This window comes from Kwoniella shandongensis, chromosome 12 (assembly GCF_008629635.2).
Source record: "Kwoniella shandongensis chromosome 12, complete sequence".
Taxonomy (NCBI): domain Eukaryota; kingdom Fungi; phylum Basidiomycota; class Tremellomycetes; order Tremellales; family Cryptococcaceae; genus Kwoniella; species Kwoniella shandongensis.
In genome coordinates this window covers 550,582-574,144 of record NC_089298.1, presented here as the reverse complement: position 1 = coordinate 574,144, position 23,563 = coordinate 550,582, and the positions used below count along the sequence as shown (strand labels likewise).

The following is a 23,563-nucleotide window of genomic DNA, read 5'->3' as shown; positions in this document are numbered from 1 at the left end:
CTGATACATAGATGCGATGTGAACAGTACAGCTGGAACCAGGTCTGCATATCCTGGAATCTGATGCATGACGGAGGTGATTTTCGGTGTTACCAGACAAGAAGCACGAAGTGCGGGCACGCGGCGGTCGAAATTATCTAAAAATCACCCGGTCGGAAAGGAGTTAGTTGGTGGTCTCCTTAAGCCGCCGGCGGCTATGACCATCTCGTAATTTCGACACCGCCGAACCGACTCTTCGGGCATCGTCCTTTTCCCCCGCCTCAACCGAAATCCAAGTTCCTCTGTGCGACCGAGTTTGCCTTCCATCTCAATCGTATAGGGAGAGTATGAGGTCTTTCCGAACAGGCGTGTTGTTGTTGTGTCAAAGGCGGAGATGCATCTCCTCATCCGCGATCCTTGTTCTCGGTCTCGTGGTTTGATGAAAGCCCTTGAGCCCGAAGGTCTCACTATCTTACTCGGTCAGGAATCGTTTAGACGATGATCGCCCCCCGCCGAGCTACATTTAGTTTTAGCAGCTTTTTTCCTAAAACATGCATGTATACTGTATGTTTGCCGGAAGGCCGCGTGCAAAGTAGAAAGAGATTGATAACCGTTCCGGTAAAGACGAGTGGGACCGCCGAAGAAGCGAGCGAGTGAGTCGAGTAAGTAAGCAACCGAGCGTAAAAATAAAGGATCAATTGCTAAGCTAATCCAAAACTTGGGGAATCGATGCTACTTTTTTTGGTCATGCATACATCCCGTACATGCATACAACTTGCTACCTATTTGTTCTTTATCATCTCATTTGTGTATCGCATAATAGCATCACATAGCATTGCACGTACTACTACTAGGTTACTACCACTGTTCATAGCTTCATAGCCTATCTGCACCTGCCAAGGCGGCCAAGCGAAAGTGACAAAAACTGCCCGTCGGAAAGGTGGTTCGACTCTCGGCTCAAGCTTGTCTATCGTCCCACGTCATATCGGATTCTTGTAAACAAAAAAATAACCTCCAGTACGGTGGTACGCTGGTAACGCTGGTACTGCGGGCGCCACTCAACCAACCCACCACACACACACAGACACAAATACATTGTTATTTTGAGTTTTACATTCTGGGTACACCCCATACATACATACGCACGCGAACAACTCCAACAAACATGGTGCACTGCAGTCATCCATAGTCGATCGTAACATTTATCTCACTCTCAAACGCGAATTGTGATCAAGCCTGCTTTTCGCTCTCTACAACGACGCGACAGATGAACAGCAGTCCGGATTGATATCATATCCAACCCTCCACCACACCGACAGGCCGACTGCGGGATATTTCTGCTCGAGACGGTAAAGTGGTAGCGGGCATCAGACACCACCACCACCACAAGCAGGATCATCACCGCCGCCTGTAGCGGATATCCACACCGCACACACCAAAGGACGGCTTTGCATCAATACATCGTATCACCTTTTACGCAACTCGTCCAAAAGAATATATCAATACAGCACACGCTCCACCAACACTCGGACCATCTCCCCTTCCCCTCCTTTCATTCATCTATCGACCCTATACCCTACCCGTCTCGCTGGTCGAACAATCACCCTTCTCCATTTTAGAAATCGTGTGATCCCTCTTGGCTGAGCCGTCCTTGTCCCCTTCCTCTACAATGCCGCTCTTCCAAGCCTTTCAAGATCTAAAAGGTCTGACGAGCAACATCAACCCTCTCAACTTGTTTTCAACAGAACAACAACCTTCCCCTTCTACTACCAATGTCGGTAGTACACCTTCAACTTCCACATCGGCCTCTGCTACCCCTGTGCCTACACCTCGACAATCCGTAGGCGGAGCTGTCGCTGGGCCAGGCCCATCATCAGCTGCGGCTCTGGAAAAGCGAACTCCTCGGTCTTCTGCTCTGAACCCTTCCCTTGGTCAACCCGTCTCTTCCTCCCGACCGACCAACCAGACGCCATCACCACGACCTTCACTCAAACACTCCAACACTTCCGCTTCATCATATAACCGCATGTCATCATCAGATTCGTCGGACAGCATAACGAGCGGACAGACCAATGTGCGCAAAAGTTCAGGAGCGAGTGTGTCTATTGCGGATCCCGAAGTAACTGGGGAGATCAGACGGAAGGATCCAACGAGACCGAGGAATAGGAGACCGACAAGCGCGGGAAGCGGTCTCACGGCTAGTAGCGGAGTCAGCGGAGTAGAAGCGGCAGAGTCAAGACGTAGGAGGAAGAATCCCTTGGACGTGAGTTACTGCACGATACGCTAGAAGCCTTTGAAATACACTGAAGCTGACAACTGCCCCTAACTTAACAGACATACATCATCGTCAGACCACCTCCTACCGCTGCCAAAAACCCGCTCAACCTTCAAATCCAACTTGTCGTCAGACCCAATCGACGAGGACGAGATCGTTCCGCTTCTGCGTTCTCCTTACAAAGTGATTCAACAGCTATGGACACTGCATCTGTCTCCAACTCTACTCCCGTCTCTCCAAACAAGCAAGTCATCGACTTGCCGACGGACTCATCCACGGACGAGGATCAGAAGACAACACCCCCTCCAACCATCACTACCTTTCCTGGATCTCCTGCTTCCGCGTCTGCTGAAAGCGACAACGGTACGGGGTTAAAGAGATCCAATTCCCTGCGATCGAGTATTTCCACATCGACGAGCGCGACAGGGAGCAGTACCGCTTCGGGGAAGAGGATCGAGCCAATGTTCAACCTCGCTGTTCACAATGTCATGCAACCCACGGTAGTTACGGACGCAGCGACAGATGTCAAGGTTGCCAAGGTAAATACTGTCTGAACTCGCTAGATGTATGACTAGTCCGCTGACTATCACTTGGTTGTGCAGTTTCACAAACGAAGCCTTGATATATCTGGTGTCGGCGCCCTCGAACCTGCCGAAGTCTGGCTGCCATCGGCTCATACGAACACTCTCGTCGCCGTCCAATCGCATCTCGCCTCAGAAGACGGACACGGCGCTGTAGGAAGACGCAGTCGACCTGTATCCATCATGTCCTTGACTACACCTCTCTCCCCGACAATCACACGAAGCGATGATGGCAAATCGGGATTTCGTGCGAGCTTAGATTTGAAAGGATTCAAATTTGAGAACTTGCGGGTTGGTAACAAATCTGAACCTCACGAAAGCAACACGAGGAAATTCTTTGGCAAGGTCTTCAAGAGGAAGAACTCGAGTGGAGAGTTGTCCGTGCCGAAGCCGAGAAAATCCAGTCCGTCCGCCTCCTTCAGCTCGCACGAAGTCGCTCCGACAGTTCACCCTATTGGCACCGATACCTTACATCCCAACGCTGCTGTCAAGCACTCCGCTGGGTCAATGCACGGCTCTGTGACTGAACAGCATGTCGTCGGTCAATCTTATCTTGGTCAACCTACCTTTGGTACTGCTCCCCTCGTCGTCGCTCGTCGATCTTCTGGAGCTCTTGTCTCCCCTGAAGGCGCCATCACAGGCTTGTCTACCCCTTCTGAAACTGCCAAACTTCTACCCATGACCTCAAGCGCTACAGATTCGTTCCAAAGTCTGCCTATGATCCCATCAACTCGACCGGTCGGATACACTTGGACTGTCAAGAAGTGGGCGAAGAAGAACACGGAAGGCTGGGCCGCTCACCTTGTTGCTGCAGCCTCGGCGGGCTTGGAGTTAGCAGGAGGGGGTATGGGTGGAGAGGATGAGGATGAAGTCGTCTTCGAATGGGTCAAGTTGCGGGTGCCGTCCAATGCCGCTGGTGCCAACATCATGCGAAGATTGTCTACCACTGGAGTCATCTCTGGCAGTAGGACTAGGAGCAAATCTCGAGCAACATCCATCGCTCCTCCTCCAATTCAGACCCAATTTACAAACGAAAATGGTGGAGGATCTCCCGGTCAATCGAGAACCTCGTTAACCCTTCAACTTCCAAGACGTTCCGCTTCTCCCATGGGTGGTCCTGGTTCCAGATCTCCCTCGACGAATGTATCTCCTCGAGGCTCACCACGATTGGATGGTCGACCTGAACCTATTCGTCGAATCTCAGCTTCCATTTCCCCTTCTCGACGTACCTCGGCGGCGACAATCGACCTCTCCGACTCTGCGAGTCTTGCAGGTCTCGGGATGGGCGAACTGACAGCTGAAGAAGAGGAAGATTCCGATCCGGAGGATTCTGAGACTCCATGGACATGTTCGGTTTGGGTCAAAAAGACTGGTCAACGACAACTCTTGGGCACTTTGACACCTGCACCTCATCATCCAAAGGTCATTGGGATCTTGAAGATTCCAATGGCATTAGATTCGGTATCTCTGACGGAGATTGCGGCGGGGAACAATGTAGAAGGGAAAGAACACCTGGCGAGGAAGGTGAAGGAGGCAATAGCGTTGACGGAAGAGAATTTGAAAGACGTAGTCTGTGTGACGGCGATGTGGTTAGTTGCCAGAGAGGAATTTGGGGGATTGGGAAGGAAGAAGTCTAGTAGGGGTTAAGTCTGTGTGGTCTACTGTATCAACTACGCGGAAGGGACAAGGGGACCAGAGGCATTCGATCGAGTAGTATGCGTTATAACTTGCATGTATATACTTGTTCTATCATTGGATAATCGATGCATCGAGTGATGCGCACGGAGTGGGAAGGGTGCGCGATGGAACTAACCATTGACAAAGATCTTGTAAGCACGGTGATGAATCTGTTCGCGCTAGGCACGGTCGGCAGACGAAAACATCACTCGCTCGGGAGAGTTGCCGTGGATGTCATTTTGATTTTGCAAGGTGTTCGTCCTGCGACACTGTCCATCCAGGTCAGATAAAGCTTTCACGGCTCTTTCTCCAATTGGCCGGAGTCCAATACAGCACAGCACTGCGACTCATTGTATCCGCCTCGACTGGTGTTAGCAGCCACGACGAACGTTTGGTGCAATGTCGCTCGATATCAACTGGTCTCTCCTCTCTTCTCCACCTTCTACCCCGTCACCCTCTACCCCTTCACCATCACCATCACCTTCCCCCTTACCAACTTCGTCCTCTTCATTCAATCCCAACAGTACCAATCCAGACGACCACACTTCCTCTCTCGCCGCTTCACTCATCTCGACACTCAATCGTCAACTGGCTACTACTCCTCGACCATCATTTATCGGACCTATAAGTGTCACTTCGTTTGATTTTGGCCAAGCGGGACCCGAGTTGGAAATTAGGGATATAAGAGATGTATGGCGAGTGTTTGATAGAGGTGATGAAGAAGGTGATGCGGACGAACAGCTTCGCGTGATGACAAAGGCGAAGGAGGATGTGGAGAAGGTCAGAATACAAAGACAAGAACAGCAATATGGTGAAGATGAAGATTGGGTAGCTGTAGATGTACGTGGACAGGAAGGCAAATTGGATATGGTGGAATTCGTTACTCCTACAACTGATCAATTCGGTGATCGACTCGTCTCGGACCGCGATGATGACGGTAATAGTGACGATGACGAAGTTGATCAAGTCGAAGGTGTAACCGGAGGACGAATACGAAGTCGAAGTCGACCAATGACTCCCGGTGGTCAAGGATATGCACACACACCACTCCGACCTACAGTATCTCGATCCACATCGAATAGATCGTTCATCCCTTATCCGTTCGATCATACTTCTGCACATGTACCGACTTCACACCTATTACCTTCGACACCGGGTTTGAACCATACTTTATTTTCACATCCCCCTAATGCTAGAAGAGCGACAAGTCACGCCACTGCGCCTAGTCAAGGACCAGGTCGAGGAGCTAAACCCCCTCCTCCTCCTCCTCCGCCAGCTTATTCACATACGCATTACAACAACAACGAAAGAATACGACCCGCCCATCCTCACCCTCCAACACATACACAAACGTTCACTCACACCGCTTCACCACCACCTTCTCCACCTGCTCATCCGCCCAACCTCCCCTCATCTTCATCATCGACCTCGTCGTCCTCTGTCCCTTCTCTCCAGCTCCATCTTCATCTTTCACACACGTCCGATCTTCATCTTACGCTGTTAACTTCGTTACAGGTGAATTACCCTTCGTCAATGTTCATGGCTCTTCCTTTGAAAATCTCAATAACGGGATTTCAACTCGATGCGGAAGTGGTGATGGCCTACAGTGGGGAGAAAAACAGATTACATCTGACGATAGTCGATGATGACTCTTCCACTACTACAAGCACCACAGCAGCAGCAGCAGCGGGAGGAGGCGGGACGGTGGGGACAAGACCAAATGGTGGTCCAGGGATCAATCCAGGAGGTAGAGGACCAACATCGATGATGGAAGAAAAACAACTACCGATAGGTCAAAGACTCTTACCACATCTTCAGATCGAATCGGAGATCGGTCATTCGGATGCTCATGTCCTTAGGAACGTGGGTAAAGTCGAGAGGTTTATAGTGGATGTCGTTAGGAAGACTTTGGTGGAGGAGTTGGTTTTCCCAAATTTCCATACGATAGCGTTGTAGCGCGGCGAGGGCGGGGGCGAGTAGAGAAGAGCTCGAGAACGGAGTCGAGCAGGCGAGAGGGGTACACAATGAGTCATACTTGTTGTTTGGTGTAGAGCCGTCGACAGGTGAAAGAGTCGAGGGGATAGTAGGGTCAAGCGGACAGCAGAGGACCAAGTCACGGCTTGACATCGAGGTGAAGGAGGCTTGAATTGGAAGTCGGAGGTGGGAGACTGAGGAGGAAGGACGGAAGCAACGATGTTTGCTTGACGAACTTATCTCCAGACAGCAGTATGACATGTTATACCCCGCACAAGTTGTATACCTTAGCCATTTGGCTCATCTATAATGCATGCAATTCATCATACCTGTACTCTTGAGGCTGATCTACACGATTGACACGAGGCGATGTAGAGCAAAGAGTCCGTCCGCTTCTCTTTGTGCCCTACTCTGCTCACCAATCATCTCCAGGAGACATCCATGGGTCACGCTGCACGCCATAGACCACAAGCCGCACACAGACACCACAGAACTAATTCACCTCCCAGCCTATTAACAAGTTATCAATCAACCTCGTCGTTCCCACCCACACCGCACCGGCAATTACCATCTCCCTTCCCTTCTCTACCTTCCCTCTCACCGGCTCAAAGGTATGTTTATCAAACACTTCTATGTAGTCCAATCTCAACTCGACGCCTCCTCCTTCTGCCTCAGGAGCCGAGAGTAGACGTTGTTGTTCGTCAAGGATCGTGCGTGTAGCAATAGAGATGAGATCCTCGCCCGTTATCCCGTCCTCTTCATCGACGGGGCTGGCTGAGGTGGTGTATAGGTCGACAGCTGAAGAGAGGGCACGATGTAAAACCGGTGCAACGACTAACTCGGGAGGGGAGAGATAGGCATTTCTAGAGGAGAGTGCGAGACCTGATGATGCTCGGGTGGTAGGCAGGATGTGCAAGTTGGACGAGGTGGGATGGGACAGCAGGAGGTCTTGGACCACTATGAGGGGGTCAATTGGAACGTCAGTAAAAAAGGAAAGCCAGTACGGTTTGGGCATGAGCAAGACAAGACAGGAGGAAAAGGTGCCGAGGGGGCCGTAACGAGAGCAGAGGCGGTATATAACACAACGTACGGATCTTGAGCAGTAGGGCTTGCTGAATATCCTTTTGACCGAAATACGCGTGATCAGGCTGTGGCAGGCAGGGGGAACGCATCAGCTGAACAATCCTCCCATTGGTAAAGTAAAGTCAGCTGTGAGAGTCTATTACTCACTTCTACAGCGTTGAATAGCTTCGTGCAGACTGTCGCGACGCCTTTGAAGAATTGGGCTATTGTGGTGTCCCCGAGTCAGCTTTCCGTCGCACGTATACCTCCCGTCCTTCCGCTGTCTGTCCCTCTCCTTGCCGAGCCTGCAGAATATTGGCCATGTCACCGAGGCCTACATCCAGATCACGTTGTTTTTAACACCATGCAGTGTCTCCTATTCCATGGCTCTTTCCTCCCCGGACTCGATATAACCATCTCATCCCCCCTTTATCCTTCTTCTATCTCACCTTAGGGTACCCCTGCCAAAATCTGCATGCCTGAGAGATTGACCTCACACTCACGTCTTGAACTTCCCTCCATCACTTCCCCCCACCCTTTCACATCCACCCTAACACCCTTATGTCTCCCCAGATCCTGCAATTCCCCTTTAAGGGGATACATCACCTCTGGACTCGGCGCAAAAACGACCAAGGGACTTTCCACCGCGGCATTCGCGACCGGTGTTGGAGGTCGAAACGATTCATGTTCTGATATTCCTAGACCGCGCAGGGACCGTGTTGGTGTTGGGGATGAATATGATGAAGAAGAAGAAGAAGAAGGTGTGGTGAGAAGGGTGGATAGGAGGGAGAGGTCTCGTTCTAGTTGACGGGGATAAGAAGAGAGATCTTCGGTGGGAGCGAACTGTAGGTAAGAAAGAACAGGTCAGCAGGGATGGCTTATAGGCTCGACGGCGTAACTGGTTGCCGTGGAGAATCGACCTGACATTCTCGGAGAGAAGTATCTACACACCTGCATCGGATTGACGAACAGCGTCATCACCGTGAGCGGATTTCCTGCCATAGACGCTCGGACTATCAGAAGGATACAATCGTGTCAGCGTGCAGTTCGAATGAAGCACAAGAAAGCATAAAGCATATTGCCGGCGCTTCACCGTAGTGACAGTGTCATGTGTCGTATCGAGATATCAAAGAGTTTGTTCACCTACTCACCAAGGTTTAAGTGTCCTTCGTGCAGTGCTCCCATCTGCATGTGAAGCGTGTGTCAGTTCCTTTCCGTACCTATCCAGTGTCTATATTTCGTGTCCCTCTTGAGAATCTCCGTTCAGATACTCATCAGCGTCACCCCGGTCCAACCCCGGGACTACCACAGTAACGCCCTCTCCCAGCATTCACCCAAGGTTCTGAGTGCCCTCCAGCCGACCAATCACTGGCTCCGCACTCACCGTAGGAACGACCCCAACTTCCAACTTCCTCTCTCTAGCTTCCTGTCTCCATCTCCTCAATTGGGGTAATGTCCTGATCACAGGTATATGCGGTATATTACCACCTCCTCCCGATGTCGACACGTTCCGTCGGATCAAAAATGAAGCCGAGGAGGAAGCGGAGGCGGTGGTCAGTCGACTCGCGGTTCGAAGAAGTGGTACTACCATCTTGAGAGATTGTTTGTACTCGCCCATGGAATGCACCGCAGCGGAAAGTGAGCTGTTCTCGATAGTATCGTCTGTCGTCAGGAGTGTCGCAGTCAATGTTGAAGGAGACTTGATTCCCCACAATATCGTCCTACTTTGCGTCTCTTCTCTGACGAGCGGGGTCCCCTGTCATTCCGCCAACTCGGGCATCGCCGACTATGTCCAGTACTCATCGCCGAAAGGTTTCAACGTGGTCAAGTAACTATGCATCACGACTCGTTGTTGTATCAAGACAGCATGCTACACATAGTACAGGAATACATGAATCATTGTACAGCGATATATCCCATACCCATCTACCAAGAATCGAAGACCAAGTTGACAGATGATCATCTACCCCCTCTGATCTTGGGCTTCTTCTTTCCTGTCCGTTCTTCTTCGTCACCTCGGTTCCTCTTCCCAGGGTTCTTGGGCACTTTCCTATCCCTGTTCCTGTTCTTGACGTTCTGCAAAGAGAAACAGTTTCTATCAGCTTCTGGGTTTGATTATTCTGAGATAAGGAAGGGTACTCACCGCTGTGGTGTAGAAGTTTGTAGCCTTTTTCTTGTTGGTTGTCATACGTTTGGCCTTTTGAGCAGCAGTCTCGTTCTCACTTCCCTCGTCATCTTCGTCGAGTTCCTCAGCTAATGTAACGAAAGATTAGTCAGCCAAAGTTATGAGGAATGAATAAACGGCAATACACTTACCCTTTCTCTTTCCAGCCTTCTTACTTGAGGGAGGCGCGAATTCAAGATCGACTTCTTCCTCATCCTCGTCATCCTCCTCCTCATCGTCCTCTTCGTCGTCATCCTCATCCTCCTCCGCATCACCGGCCTTCGTCTCGACCTCGTCGACTGGCAAGGCAGCGAACTTGGAGGTAGAAGGTCCTGCCTCTCCAGGGAAGATGTCCTCCCAAGCAAGATCTCCATCCTCCTCACCTTCCGCCTCATCCTCATCATCGTCCTCTTCGTCATCATCATCGTCTTCGTCGGCTGGCTCAGCATCGCCCATCTCGACGTCCTCGGCATCCTCACCCTCCTTGTATCTTCTCGCATCCTCACCAATGAACTTGGTCATGGTGACGATCTTGCTGATGGGTTGCGCGACACCCTTGACCCTCTTCTCACCCAAGATCTTGCCCAACGATCTCTCTTGTTGCTCCAACATGTTCCTGGTCTCCTCAATCTCCTTCCTCTGTTCTTCCGAAACGACCTCCTTCTCAGGCTGTTCACCCTCCTTGATTGCTTTCTCAGGAGGAGCGGCAAAGTAGGGGATCTTTCCTCGGATCCAGTCGTTCAACACCATCTTGGCAGCAGCCTCTTGATCAGGCTCACCACCCTTGAGCAGTTTACCGGATTTCTTGGCGATGGCCGACAAAAGGATGACTGCGCCTGACTCGCCGTGCCATCCACCTTCTCGAGGTTGAAGACCGTATGTCCTCTCAAGATACTCTGGTCGTACTCGCTCGAGTAATTGAGGGATGTGCTCTGCGGGAGTGGCGAGGTTCTCGACTCGAACAACACCCTTCAAGACGGTGTCGGTGTCGGAATCCTTGGCGGAAACGGGAACGATACCGGGACAATCGATGAGGTAAATTCGCTTCATCAAGGTAATGTATTGCCACACCTTGGTCTCTCCAGGAATAGGAGCGACAGTGCACACCTTCTTCTTCTTCAAGGTGTTGATGATAGAAGATTTACCAGTGTTGGGGTATCCAATGAAACCGATGGAGATCTGCTTCTTGTCCGAGTGAAGGACAGAGAATTGTCGAAGAAGCTGGATGAGGGAACCTTTACCGAATGAGTTGTTGATAGAGGCGTGGAAAGCGATGGTAGGGGCAGAGAGCGACAAGTGCTTGACCCATCGAGCCTGTTGAAGTTGTATCAGCGATGAATGATCGGCAGATCTGGCTTCACCAGAAACAAAATCCAAAGAAACTATGAAAGAAAATGTCTGACACCGAACTAAGGGATTCGAATTATAATGTTGCACAAAGGCACATCCAAAGCCCAACTCTATCAGGTCAACCACCACTCCTCCCTGACCCCTCACCGACGTCCAAAACGGACGTGGCTTGAAGGCCTCAAACGTACCTCAAAACGAGGACAAGAGGTGGGGTATAAGGCGGGAGGAGTGCTCGTTCTTCCACTCTCGTAACAGTCCAAATGCGTAGGTAATCGCCGAAGCGCGCGTATGGCCTTGACTGGAGTGTGGGACAGGGGGGGGGGGGGATTGGAATAGGATGCGAGTACAGACGAAGAAAACCGCAGGCATGTCACAGGGGAGATATCCACCCAAAGAAAGCAGACCATCAAAGAGATGAGTGAGACACTCACAGTGACCCAAGTGGGAACCAAATCGACCTTGTTGAGGACATAGACCAGATGCTTGTGTGCCTTTTCCTTCCTCAAATACTCCACAACGGGCTTACATCGAGTACCCAAAGGATCTCGCGCATCCAGAACGTGGATGACAACATCGGAAGAGTCAAGAACCTTGTACAGCTCTCCCCAGATACGTCGGGATGTACCCTTTGCGTAGATGGGCTCTCGGGCAGTGGAGGTGGTAGGGTGGTAGATGTCCGCGTGGTCTGCTGTGGCTTCGTTTTCTGCGCGGGGATACACAAATTAGTCATTGATAGTGATAGAGAAGGACCGTTGAAGCTCACGAGGGAAGTCTTCACCAGGGACGGTGGTAGCGCCAGCAGCAGACGACTCGCCCAGTTCTTCAATCGAACCGATATCGAGACGTGGTCTCTTCCTCCGAGCTTTGGGACCAAAGGTGTTGGCGAAAGGCTCGGTCTCGACGATATGGGATTTCTGCAACAAAGGTTAGTTAATAATTTTGCAGTTGAATCTGAACGACGCACCTTTCCCGCAGTCTTTGACTCATCCTCGAGCAAACCCATAGGCAGCTTGTTTCTTCTCAACAAGACAGAGTAAGGGTCGGCTTTCTGCTCTTTCAAAGCAGTTCGGAAATGGTCCAAAGCAGTTTGAGAGATGACTCGTGTGTTACCTACGGGAACCTTGTCGTCAGTTGCGCTGCCTGACACAAGGCGAAGAGGCCGACTCACCGAACCATCTTCTGTCGGCCTTGACTCGTCCAGGTTCAGTCTCCTTCTCGGTCTTCTGGAAAGCGGCCGATTCGATGATTTTACCATCTTTATCTCGGACCGCTTTTCCCCCGTTGAGCATCTTCACCCTAGATGCGGCTTTGGCATCTCGATAGAAGTTCTCGCCTGTCAGATATCGAAGTCTCTGTCAGCTACACTATTACTTCAACCCGGTTGCTGGGCGTAAAGCCATGAGGAGGATGGTAAACCCACCTTTGACCTTTTTCAAGGTGAATTCTTTACTGCTCCCGGATGATGATTTCCCTTTGGTCTTGCCAAAGTCCGGGTTGGCTTTACGATCATGGTTCTTTCCCTTTGCCATTGTGAAAGTGTTTTGATGGCAATTAAGGGATATACAATAATGTTAGAAAGAACGAAGGGAGAGAAAGAGTAAGTGATTGAATTGGGTGATTCGGTGGGACCGGTGGATTGCAGTCGTTTCAAAAGTTTTGACAGAGCATGAGGTTTTCAACTTTTTATATGTGAGATGTTACGTAAACTGTAATTGGTCCCTTTCCTAATAATGCTCACCGCACTATTGGTCTTGTCCTGGTTCGTCGAGAGTGAGCGAATGCGAGATGCCAGCAACTCATCTCAATTCATATACACAGCCATCACCTCGCTACATCAAGTGATTGATAACACAAACAAAATGGCCACAATCTACAGAACAGTCGTGAGTGTCCTCTGCCGCTCTGACGGATCATTGGTCTTGGCGTGAAGGCGGAAACCAGTGTATTGATACTGACCCTTCCTCGCTTCGCCCGTCATAGCAACGGGTTGCTCACGAATCCCCCGTCATCTTCTGGTCTCTCGCTCTCGGCTTCGCTGGTAAGTGACACCTCCAACATGTCGCCCATCCGTCGTCGACGACTCGTGTGCTGATACTCTGCCCGTTATAGGTCCTATCGCCGTCGTTGTCGTTCCTCCCGTTCGTAAATCCATAACCGGCTACAAAGCTCCTGAACGAATCCCTACCACTTTCCCAGGTATGTCTTTCCTCTGCAAATACATCAAACCGGTCTAAGATTTGCTTTGTCCGGGAAGAGTGGACAGCGGAGGCAAGCGGATTGAGCTGATGATTTGCTTGACACAGTCCCTAATCGACCTCGACAACCTGTTTCGGGATACGAGGATCCATAGATGGTAAAAGGAGGATGAGCATGCATCGTGGTTTAGGTTGATCTACTTTGGAATAAGGAATCGAGCACACCCTTGCAGTGTGTTGACTTGGCGACAAGATTTAGATCAGTCGGTGGCTCAACGCTGGTCAAGATTGGATCAATGTTGAAAATACCTCGGCCTGCCCTCTCTTTCGCTGATGATTGAACTACTCCCTAACGGGCCCCATGGACCAACACAGGAGTCTGAGTTCCATTTCGACAAGAACCCCGTCACTCCTCCGTCTATCATTCCACCGTCATAAGCGGTCCATAATCACATAGACAACCCTTCCAGCCTACCTACCTGCTCTCTGACCACTGACCAGGAGGGTGTCTGAACGTCCAGATAACACAGGACTCTGATACGACCATAGCTCTTACTGCCCGACTCGACGCGGGATGTTCCGATCTAACAACCGGAAGATATCCCCTGCGCCTGTGGACCCCATCAATTGATAATCATGATTGACACCTCTCATCTTGACTCCAGATGCTTCCTGCGTTGATCTGCAGCTTCAGCCTGACCCAAATTTGGAGGGAACGTATACAAATAAATCGCTCTCGCCTCCTTCGACAGGGGCTGGGTGGAATGTGGCCCGCTTGACAGCTGACAAAGGGTTGATAGGTAGCCAAAAGGAAGTTCCGGATGACTAAGGTTTTTTTGCCAACGTCGTTGTATGGTGCAATTCTTGTATCATAGCTGGACGATTGCGGAGCGAAGCAGTGATTGACTGTACGACACGGAGTTCACACCATTACTCTGAACAACAGTTGAAAGTTCGATGCATCCGTCATGACCCATTTCCATCAATCCTCACCATCCCGTCCCAACCGTCTTTCACCCAACCTCTCACGCCTTCTCTCATCCGCTCTTCATCCACCTCTGCCTCCTTCTTCGCCTCTCTCACACCCTCATCCCTTCTTGCTCTTTCCACTTTCGTTTCTTCCCTTCGCGAGATGGCAAGGTATATCTCTCTCAAGCGCGGAGAAGAAGCGATAGCTCCTCGAGCTAAGGAGGTGAGTCGGAGTGTTGAGGTCGTGTTGGACATCACGGGGATGAGGGTCGATGGAAGGGGTATACTCGATGGTGAGGGGAGGGGGAGGAAGGTGTATACTAGAGGTAGAAGTAGCAAGAGAACAGAGCGAAGGGTATGAATGGTGGTTGCGAGCTGTGTGTGGGTCAATTGGCAACATATCAGCTTTGCCTTTACCCCTATCTGTGAAGGAAGTATAGCCGGCCTATCGGTATCGAGTCTACTCACATGCAAGCAATCCCCTTCCACCGCTCTTATCTCCCAAAACCACTTTGACCCAATCTCACCCACCACACCACCTAACAACACCCATCCCATCACAATTCTCCATCTCTCAGCTCTTCGATCGCTGTCCTCCCCTGCAAGCCACTTCCACCCCAGCATACCCAACATCACACCTTCTACGACGTACGGACCCATTATCCCTGGCAAGGAAAAGATGAGATAGTCCAAATCGTCTTTGCACCAAACGCAATTCTGTATTGTATCATGACCGAATCGAGCGTACAGATATCTATTGTCCAACATTTTCAGTCGGGTGAGCAATAATTCCAATAGAGGATGTATCGGAGGATTCTCGAGGGTTGATAGACCGTCTTCTGTCTCATGGTTCGGACCCAGGAGTGCCGAACGGAGAATACTATTCGGGACTAGGATCGGTAGGTTATGCGATACGAACACGTCGTAGGGAGGTCGTATCAGCTGCTTAACGAGATACAGCGTATGTATACCGAGGAACAACTTGAGGGACAGAGGAATTGGTGAGCGAGTTGGTGACGGTGGAGAAGTAGGAGGTCGACCACGCTGGTTGATCCATTGTATTATTCGAGGGAGCAGGGAAGGACCGAAGAGGATGAGAAGGAGTGTGAGCGGTGTTTGGAACGAGTAAAGCGTGGTGAGGAGGGACATGTTGAGCACGAGACTCTTCTCTTCTCTAACTTCTCAGCGCGAGTGGAGTGGTCGTTGACAGAGAGTCTCTAGCTCATGAATTTAGAATAGTTCATTCTCTCCATCATTTGAGCTGCAATGTGCAAATGTCCATCTCAGTCATCGCGTGTCATGTCCGTGCACTTTACTTGCATTTTGCGGCGATGTCCGCTTATCGAAGGGGATGTTTGTCACTCTGAGATCCAGCTGATAAGAAGCGAGTACAGAGTTCTGCAAGCTATCTTCCGCTTCCTTGCATTATCTTTCATCCTTCACTCACATTGCTCGCTCTATTGATCTCTTCTGGGCACCTCGACTTTACTCTCCACAAACACAACAGTCTCCTGTTTGAACGATCCCGCCATGTCCTCTCCATCCGTCATTCCTACCATCGACCTCGCCTCAGACTCCCCTCAACGTCAAGCTGAACTTATCAAACATGCTCTGGGTTCCGTCGGTTTCTTCGCAGTGATCAACGCAGGTCCGAAGCCCGAAGACGTAGATGCAATGTTTGATCATGTGCGTATAGCGTCTCGCTGCATCGTCTGTGTGAGACGAGACGAAGGATAGCATGAAAGCTGACTTGAGGGTAATTGACCAGTCAAAAACGTTCTTCGACTTGCCGATGGAGGAGAAAGAGGTCTATCTCGCTGGGAAATCAGGTTCGGGATATACAAAGCTGCTCTCACAAGCGCTCGGGGAGGGTAAGAGAGATCACAAAGAGTGGGTTAATATTCAATCTTAGTTGTAAAACCTATCCCTCATCCTTCTCGTGTCAGCTCGCCCAAGAAGCTGGACGAGGCATGCGTGTGATATCTGACAGATAAACACATTACAGGACATTCTCGTATGGGAAATACTGCGCAAACACTACTCAACCCGTACCTCCTCCCTTCAAAGACGATAATGTAGCGCACGAGACGATCAAACGATTCTATCAAGATTGTCATGATGTCTCTGAGAGGTTGATGGAGCTTTTCGCTTTAGCGTTGGAGGTGGGTCGTCTCTCTTCTCATCACTTCCTCGATACACACTATATCTGCCCTGCGAGCGGACGACATTTGCGCGATAACAAGGACGACAGCTGACCAATAAGCAATACTTTGCTCGTTCATAGCTGCCCCGAGAACATTTCCGCCAATCCCATTCTTTCGGGCTTAACACTGCCATGTCACTTATCCACTATCCTGCACTCAAGCCTGACGAGCAGAAACAATTGAGCGAGATGGACATCCGTGCAGGAGGTGAGTGGGGCGCGTGGTGTGACACCCTGTGTCTATTCTTTGCAGAACGACGAAACGTGACTAATAACTATATACTTGCCTCTGTTCTGCCGTCCTTCGTTGTCTATCAATCAATCACGACCAACGTCTCGTATATCTACCTGTTCGAATTTGTCCCACTCCGTCCTACCCACCCTCTCACTGCAGAGCACAAAGACTGGGGAACTATGACCCTTCTTTTCCAACAATCATCCGGTCAACCTGGCCTTCAAGTCAACCTCCCCCGATCTGCAATCGACCCTTCTTTCTCCGACTCCACAGACGCGAACTCGGACGTCAAAGAGGACACGTACGACTGGTATCCTGCGCCCATACCGCCCCCTGGAGGGTTCTTGGTCAACGTAGGATTGGGTATGGAATTGTGGTCAAGTGGGATGTATCGCGCGACTTTGCACAGGGTGATTTTCCCCACGCCGTCGTCGAAAGAAGTGGAATCAGAAGAGGGGTTAGTGGATAGATATACGTTGGGATTCTTCGTACAGCCAGATGATGATGTGGTGAGTCTACGCGGTTTGACAATCTCCATGTATCTTCGCAAAGCAGAGCGATTTTGAGCTGATCACATTTTTCACTCGTCCACCCTCACACCCTGCCGTTCCTTTCCCTATCTCTACGTTCCGCTCCGCTCCGCGCACAGGCATTCCAACCCATCTTGCCTGGAGGTAAGATCGACACTTCTGTCAAAGCCATCACCTCTGGTGAACTGTTCGACAGTAAATTGAGAGAAAGTATGAACCGATTCAAAGATATGTCGGCGAGGCAGAATGAAGGGCAAGATCATGCGCAGGTGCAGACGCAGGGGATCGTCGCTTGACCTCGAAGTGAGAAAGGGGTGAAGAAGGGTTTTTGAGTCTTGAAGAGGGTCGATAGTTCGAACTTAGCAAGAGGAAACGAGCTAGCGAGGCAGATGGATTTGGACTGTAGGGACTTTGTTCGTTGTATAGTACATTGTGGCTGTCGTCCGTCTCTCTTGAATAGCGACCACTCGTCGAGCAAGGGATGATCGTAGGTATCTATCTATCTGTCGATCCGGGACTTGGAGTGGTCCGTTTCGGATAGATAAACGAGGTGGAGCACGATACATCCGAACTCGATGTATGAGCTATTTCTACTCGCTCTTTCGTCTACCGATCATGGATTGTGAGCGTGCAATAGATCACCCAGTCATTACATGTCGTTACGAGTACAGAACATTATACAGAACAGATAATTGTCCCTTATCCTCTCCGTTGTCCATCCGGCCGTCCGTCCGTTCGTCCGTTTCAACCAAAGCACATAGCCAAAAGTCCGTGTTTGATATCCAATCTATATGAGAGAAAAGTACTTGTACTAAGTACAAAAAGAAAAGCATGATATCAAAATCGAATATAGTCCATACCACCGCCGCCGCCGCCGCTGCCCTACTCCGCCAGTCGACCAACTTCCGGTCCATGTCCCGACCAATACTCCAGTGTCCCACTCGTTAGATCTTCAAGAGACCTTTACCCGTGAAAGCCGATCTCTCCCCTTCCTCCCTTTTCAGACTGACAAGCGGAGCAGTAGGCGGAGGCGGGATCCCTCCTGACTGAGCGAAATTGGGTCGTCGAGTATTCAATGATGATAGAGGTGAGGTAATACCAGTCGCGGTCGTTGGTGTAGGAGGGGGAGGAGGGAGATGAGCCGCGATAAGATTTGGATATGTAGTAGAGAGGGTGTAGCTCTGCAAGTCAAAAATTATGGATCAGCAAAAGCACTATACGTAGCAGCAATAGAGCACATGGAAACCCACCTTGGCATCGTATATCGCCGACATCAACTTCCAAGCTAACCCATCTTCGCATGAGAAGACGTGCATGTAATCCTGTGGATTCTCGAATGTCGCAGCTGCTTCCACTGAGATCGAATCGTACATGTCAGCGGGTCATACACCTGTACACGGGAGGAAACTTGTCACTCACGTCGTCGCATAATGAATACGTGCGGTTTGGGCGCATCGTATCCTCTCTTCATCTCGTAAACGTCGAAGAAAAGCGTATTGATCTGTACTTCATCCTTGTTCTGCGTATGAAGTCAGGAATAACTCTCACCCAGATAAGGAGAGCCTGGTTGGTCACTCACCTTCTCGTTCTTCGCCAAGAAGACCTGTCCACCCCTTGTCTCCAACCATCTCTTCGACCATTTCCCTTTCTTTGTCTCGTATTGAACCCACGACCCCAACATTGGTGGTGTATTGGGTACAGCCTATTTTGTGAACGCAGCCCTGTCAGCATCATCTTCTCGAGCAATGCGACCATGCATGAGCAGCACTTACCCTTGCCCAGGTTGACACCCCTCGATTGGTCTGCTTGAACATGAAACAGTTGAATTTTGCCGTCTGATCCCATCCCTTCACGATGGGAGCAAGCTGTTCATACTCCCTCACTTGACGTTCTAATATCAGACTCATCAGCACGACGTTAATGATATCTGACATAAGAACAACCCACCACATCCTATCTCTGCAAAGATTTCACATAGCACCCAGCTCATGCCCACGCTGGCGTCCACCAAATCTCCATTGTGATAGGTCTGAACCAGGATATCTCTTGCGGTCGTGTGAGGTTGTAGGTCCAACACAATCTTCTTCCCATCCAGAGCCGACACGAATGCAGGAGCATGGACAATTGTCACGGGCTTAGGAGGTGGAGGAGGAGGAAGAGGTTCTGTGATAGCTCGAGAATGGAGTGCTGCACTTTCGTGTGCTTGTGATATTGGAGGCGCAGCATTCGACATCGCCCGACTTCTCTGTCGAGGAGCGGAAGCGACAGAATGTTGAGTGGCACCAGTGTTGCTCCTCGTGACGTTGGCAGATTGGTCATCTTGTCTAGACGGCGCACGAGTAGGATGAGGAGGTCTTGTCGGGCCACCTTGACCGCCGATAGAAGAGATTGTAGTCGCCGCTGAGTTCTGTCTGGATCTGTCCGCATATGCGTGGACCTGCAATGGGGCAGTGTTGCCTTGCATCGCCGTGGCGAAAGCTGGATCGATGCGCTGTCCACCAGACGGCAGACGGCCAAACGTCATATCGGTTGGTGAAATAGGACCACGTTGCAAAGACTTCGTCTGGATAGGTGGGAGAGGAGGGACGTTGCGGTGCTTCCAGGTTGACGACGTGGACAATGGTAGGACAGCGGTATGTCCATGACTGTGGGCACGTTGTACGCCTTGATCTTGGACAGCAGAGGTGGTGTGGTAATGGTTGGTGGTTTGGTGAGCCTTCAGGGCTTGCTGTTGTTGTTGTTGTTGCTGCTGCTGTTGCATGAACTGTGCGGCTGTTCTTGGACTGCTTGGTCCAGCTTGTAGGGCGGCCTCTCGTTGAGCTCTCAGCAAGACAACTCTCTCCAACTTTCTGCGCAATACATCGGCAGGTACTCCACCTTCCCCATTCCAAGCGATTTCTCCTCCAGGGTTCCTGCCTTGCGTCTTCACGCTGTCATTTCGCTGCAATTGCAACTGTCGTTCCCGCTCCTTGATCTTCAACCTCTCTGCCTCCTTCTGGGTCCGTCTTGCCCTTCGCTCCTGCTTTCGCTGAGCTTGAGCAGCAGCAGCTTCGGGATGAAGCTTAGAAAGAGGCACATCGTCCTCTTCATCCGTTGACTGTTCTTCTTCGTCCGTCAACTCTTCCTTGTCGCCATGAATATCTCTCTTTCGAAGCGGATTCTCACCCCTCGATGAACCGCCACTTTCTGATCCTGATCGTCGACGATGTGTGGACGAGCTAAAAGAGTTCAGAAACGACATCGAGATCGAGGTAGGTTGAGTTGAGGTGGACGTCCGATTATCGTTGTTGGTCTGGCTCGTAGAGGTTGAAGCGTTGAGAGCAGTACGATGAGTACTGCTTCGGGAGGAAGTGGCAACCGCGATCATACTCAGCTCATCAGACATATCAGCAGTTGGATTTGACTCCTCAATCATCGACTCGATGCCCTCCGCTTCGGCAACATATGGGAGCCCAAAGTCTAAAGACTCGTTGACAGGAGCATCAGGGAAGGTGTTCAGGGCGATGTCCCAGCTGGCTGATGAGTTGATGGAGCTTGACGGCGGCAGCGAAGATTCTGGTTGAAGCGCCATTGCCTCGGCGACGGGCTCTTCAGGAATCGACTGCTCTGCTGGGGGAGCATTCTCCTTCTCTTCCTTATGCTGTTCTTTCTCCCTGCTTGCTTCCTTTTCTTTCTCTTTGTCGCCCGTTGGCCAGATACCTAACTGCTCGTATAGATCAAAGAACGATGAACTGGTAGGCGGTGATTTCAAGCTCATACTTGTTGATCTCGATCGTGGTAGCAGAACGGCCCCTGACCCACTGCGCGTTATCGGAGCAGAGAGACTGGAGCTTGATGCAGAGTTGGGAACGGGTGGCAGAGGCGCGTCGGGTGGAGTATGCGTTGCAGAGGCGTTGTCATCAGGTGAAGAGTCTGTGGTGATGGAAGGAACAGAAGAAGAACGCTTTGCGGCGGCAAAATAAGGGGGATGAGGCGGAAGGAGTGGTGGACTCTCCATAGGGGGACTCAAAGACCCATGTGCAGGGGGGAATTCCAGCTCAGAGTGCGCCGCATCGGGTACGATACCGTTGAGCCCTATGACTGAGCTCATCCTGTTCGCCATCCTGTTCGCCATTCTCGAGGTTTTAGTCGGCGCTGGGGGAAAGACCTCTGTTTGCTCGAGGGGCGCGCTTTTTGGTCCGTTGAGAGGGGAGGTATGTTGAAGATTCGCCAAACTCTTCGCTTTGGACAACTTGGGCTTATGTGATGGCTGCAGGAAGTTTTTGAGATCTCGCAAGCTTGGTGAGTTGCCCCTCAGTGAGGGACGTAGTGGTGGAGGTGATGCCAAGGTAGGTGGTGCTGGATTGTTTGACTTGAGATCCAGACTTGATGCAAAGGGATCCGGAGGGAGATTGTATCGGTTGTGACTGGGTGACGCGAAGGACTGCGATGCTAAGGAGAGAGCTGGCGATTGGAGACCAAAGGTGGCAACATCGGGCCGTCTTGTGCCCAAAGGGGGAGTAGATGAGGAGAAGGGTTTGCCCAGGGGATGGCGCGAAGGACCGGGAAGGTTGTGCAAAGGTAATGGCGGCGGTGGTACGTTCTCCTTCTGAGCTGCTTCTCGCAGAGCTGCATGCGATTTTGACTTGAAAATCTTCTGGACACCACGCTTCCAAGAGGAAGTAGGCTTGACAGGTTTGGAGCTGGACGCGACGCTCGGTTGACTATTCGAGCTCGCGCTGGTGTTCGGAATTGTCTGAGCTGTGGCCGACACTGGTGTTGAGTCAAAGGCAGGCGAGGGGTAATTGATCGGAGAAAGGAATGGGGAAGTGAACGACGCGGGAGAAGATTCGGTGAGGAAGGATGCAGGAGTCGCAGGCATAGGGGGTGGTGCTTCGAACTGCGGGTTGGATCAGTCGCATAGGTCAGTTAGACATCGCGTACAATGGTACCATTTTCGAAGACATACCGACTCGTCTGCCTCTGGGGGAACAACCACGTTCAATTCCCCTCTTCTCCCTTTGCCTTTCAAGAATCCTTTGCTCTTCTGCTTCTTCAATCCCTTCTTCGATCCATCATCGGTGGGCATCGTGGGACTGACCTCGACTCCAGCTTTCTTGTTCCAAGCCCATCCGGCTTTCCCACTATCTTCTATTCCAAGCCCTACCACCGCAGCAGCCGCTGCAGTTGCTGCACTCATTGTTCCTGCCCTGCTTCTTCCCTTGACAGAAGGGACCGTGGCTATTGATCCTTTTCTCGATGTGGCCGAGGATGAGGGACGCGCCGTATTAGCGTCTGATATCCGACTTTTTCTATCCTCTTCCTCCTCGTCCCACAATCCGTCTTGAGCGTATATCCCTACAGTCGGTGTTCCTGGAGCTCTGTCAAACTCTGCCGAATAACGATAGACAATGTCGTCAATGTTGTTGGAACCAGGTGACGCGACGGGTGTTGAGGATGACCAGGCGCTAGTGCCATAGTGCGCAGAGGGGGATGCAAAGCTTGGACTTTGGCCGGCAGAATTGGAAAAGTACGATGCTGTTGATGAGTCGCGTTGTTGTTGTGATTGGTGATGATACGATGAAGGCTGGGCTTGATATTGGAATCTTGAGTGATAGCCTGACACACTAGAGGATGCTTGCGAATGGCTTTCTCTTTCAGAGACAAATCCCAATGGACTGGGTTGGTGAAAATATGAAGATGTTGACATCTTGACCGGGCGTGGTGAATGGGTTGGTACAGGACGGCGATGTGTCCCACGAAAGTGATGAAGTGTTCGCGGTCTGTCTTGGGGGCTATCTACGTATCTATCTATCTATCTCCTTCTTGAAGTTCTGAAGGTCTGTAGTAAGGATGATTTGTATAGAATTTGGATTGATTTGAATCGAAGGGTGAATGCATGTATTACAGCAATGAACAGGGGTGATCAACACCAGCTTGTATTTCTCTGTGACGCTTTGTTTGACGCTAACGTAATAACAGTACAACTAGACCACAAAAAGAAGTCGCGCACGGACCCGCAACCAAAGCACAATCCGCAAGTTATTTACCCTGACCCTGAAAGGATATGGTTGCCGCCGAAAACTCTAATTCCATGAAAAACACGACAACAACAACACGAGTTAGTAGTGATCGGGTTGGGGTGGGATGGGATGGGATGGGAAGTGATGCATCCAACAGGTTAGTGGCGTTTTGGAATCCAGCAGATGCACAACGAAGGAACGAACGTGATCATGACCTTCATCCGATGTTCGAATTGGAGGTCAATGTATTGCATGATATACATTCATGACAGAAAGGACTGGTGTCCGATGACATCCAACGCATCCCTATATATATATATGTTGTCGTGGACCAGTACTGTACGCTGCTTGTTGATACGAACGACAGA

The 23,563-nt window shown here is 50.8% G+C and overlaps 8 protein-coding genes across 8 annotated transcripts; 4 read left to right on the top strand and 4 right to left on the bottom strand.

Annotated features, from left to right (window-relative positions):
* Window positions 1-1,647: 1,647 nt before the first annotated feature.
* CI109_106505 (uncharacterized protein) lies at window positions 1,648-4,481 on the top strand (the record flags this gene model as incomplete). The annotated part of the gene is made up of 3 exons (XM_032003860.1): window positions 1,648-2,241; window positions 2,313-2,792; window positions 2,856-4,481. 3 exons carry the CDS (start codon window positions 1,648-1,650, stop codon window positions 4,479-4,481), a joined length of 2,700 nt encoding a protein of 899 aa, XP_031861858.1.
* Window positions 4,482-4,910: 429 nt separating this feature from the next.
* On the top strand, window positions 4,911-6,467 carry CI109_106504 (uncharacterized protein; the record flags this gene model as incomplete). The annotated part of the gene is made up of 1 exon (XM_032003859.1): window positions 4,911-6,467. One exon carries the CDS (start codon window positions 4,911-4,913, stop codon window positions 6,465-6,467), a length of 1,557 nt encoding a protein of 518 aa, XP_031861857.1.
* Window positions 6,468-6,978: 511 nt separating this feature from the next.
* On the bottom strand, window positions 6,979-9,387 carry CI109_106503 (pantoate-beta-alanine ligase; the record flags this gene model as incomplete). Its single annotated transcript, XM_032003858.2, has 8 exons — window positions 6,979-7,442; window positions 7,576-7,633; window positions 7,716-7,771; window positions 8,051-8,390; window positions 8,499-8,560; window positions 8,699-8,732; window positions 8,932-9,286; window positions 9,347-9,387. 8 exons carry the CDS (start codon window positions 9,385-9,387, stop codon window positions 6,979-6,981), a joined length of 1,410 nt encoding a protein of 469 aa, XP_031861856.2.
* Window positions 9,388-9,506: 119 nt separating this feature from the next.
* On the bottom strand, window positions 9,507-12,590 carry CI109_106502 (nucleolar GTP-binding protein 2; the record flags this gene model as incomplete). The annotated part of the gene is made up of 8 exons (XM_032003857.1): window positions 9,507-9,623; window positions 9,691-9,800; window positions 9,864-11,025; window positions 11,493-11,764; window positions 11,825-11,975; window positions 12,026-12,171; window positions 12,230-12,394; window positions 12,482-12,590. The coding sequence occupies 8 exons, from the start codon at window positions 12,588-12,590 to the stop codon at window positions 9,507-9,509; spliced, it is 2,232 nt and encodes a 743-aa protein (XP_031861855.1).
* A 330-nt stretch (window positions 12,591-12,920) lies between these two features.
* On the top strand, window positions 12,921-13,411 carry CI109_106501 (uncharacterized protein; the record flags this gene model as incomplete). The annotated part of the gene is made up of 4 exons (XM_032003856.1): window positions 12,921-12,944; window positions 13,042-13,099; window positions 13,171-13,257; window positions 13,365-13,411. 4 exons carry the CDS (start codon window positions 12,921-12,923, stop codon window positions 13,409-13,411), a joined length of 216 nt encoding a protein of 71 aa, XP_031861854.1.
* An 811-nt stretch (window positions 13,412-14,222) lies between these two features.
* CI109_106500 (uncharacterized protein) lies at window positions 14,223-15,374 on the bottom strand (the record flags this gene model as incomplete). The annotated part of the gene is made up of 2 exons (XM_032003855.1): window positions 14,223-14,600; window positions 14,694-15,374. The coding sequence occupies 2 exons, from the start codon at window positions 15,372-15,374 to the stop codon at window positions 14,223-14,225; spliced, it is 1,059 nt and encodes a 352-aa protein (XP_031861853.1).
* A 381-nt stretch (window positions 15,375-15,755) lies between these two features.
* Window positions 15,756-17,489, top strand: CI109_106499 (uncharacterized protein; the record flags this gene model as incomplete). Its single annotated transcript, XM_065967845.1, has 6 exons — window positions 15,756-15,911; window positions 15,994-16,115; window positions 16,231-16,387; window positions 16,510-16,636; window positions 16,823-17,172; window positions 17,313-17,489. 6 exons carry the CDS (start codon window positions 15,756-15,758, stop codon window positions 17,487-17,489), a joined length of 1,089 nt encoding a protein of 362 aa, XP_065823917.1.
* A 648-nt stretch (window positions 17,490-18,137) lies between these two features.
* Window positions 18,138-22,882, bottom strand: CI109_106498 (uncharacterized protein; the record flags this gene model as incomplete). The annotated part of the gene is made up of 7 exons (XM_032003853.1): window positions 18,138-18,374; window positions 18,444-18,547; window positions 18,613-18,712; window positions 18,773-18,895; window positions 18,966-19,084; window positions 19,141-22,072; window positions 22,142-22,882. 7 exons carry the CDS (start codon window positions 22,880-22,882, stop codon window positions 18,138-18,140), a joined length of 4,356 nt encoding a protein of 1,451 aa, XP_031861851.1.
* Window positions 22,883-23,563: the final 681 nt, after the last annotated feature.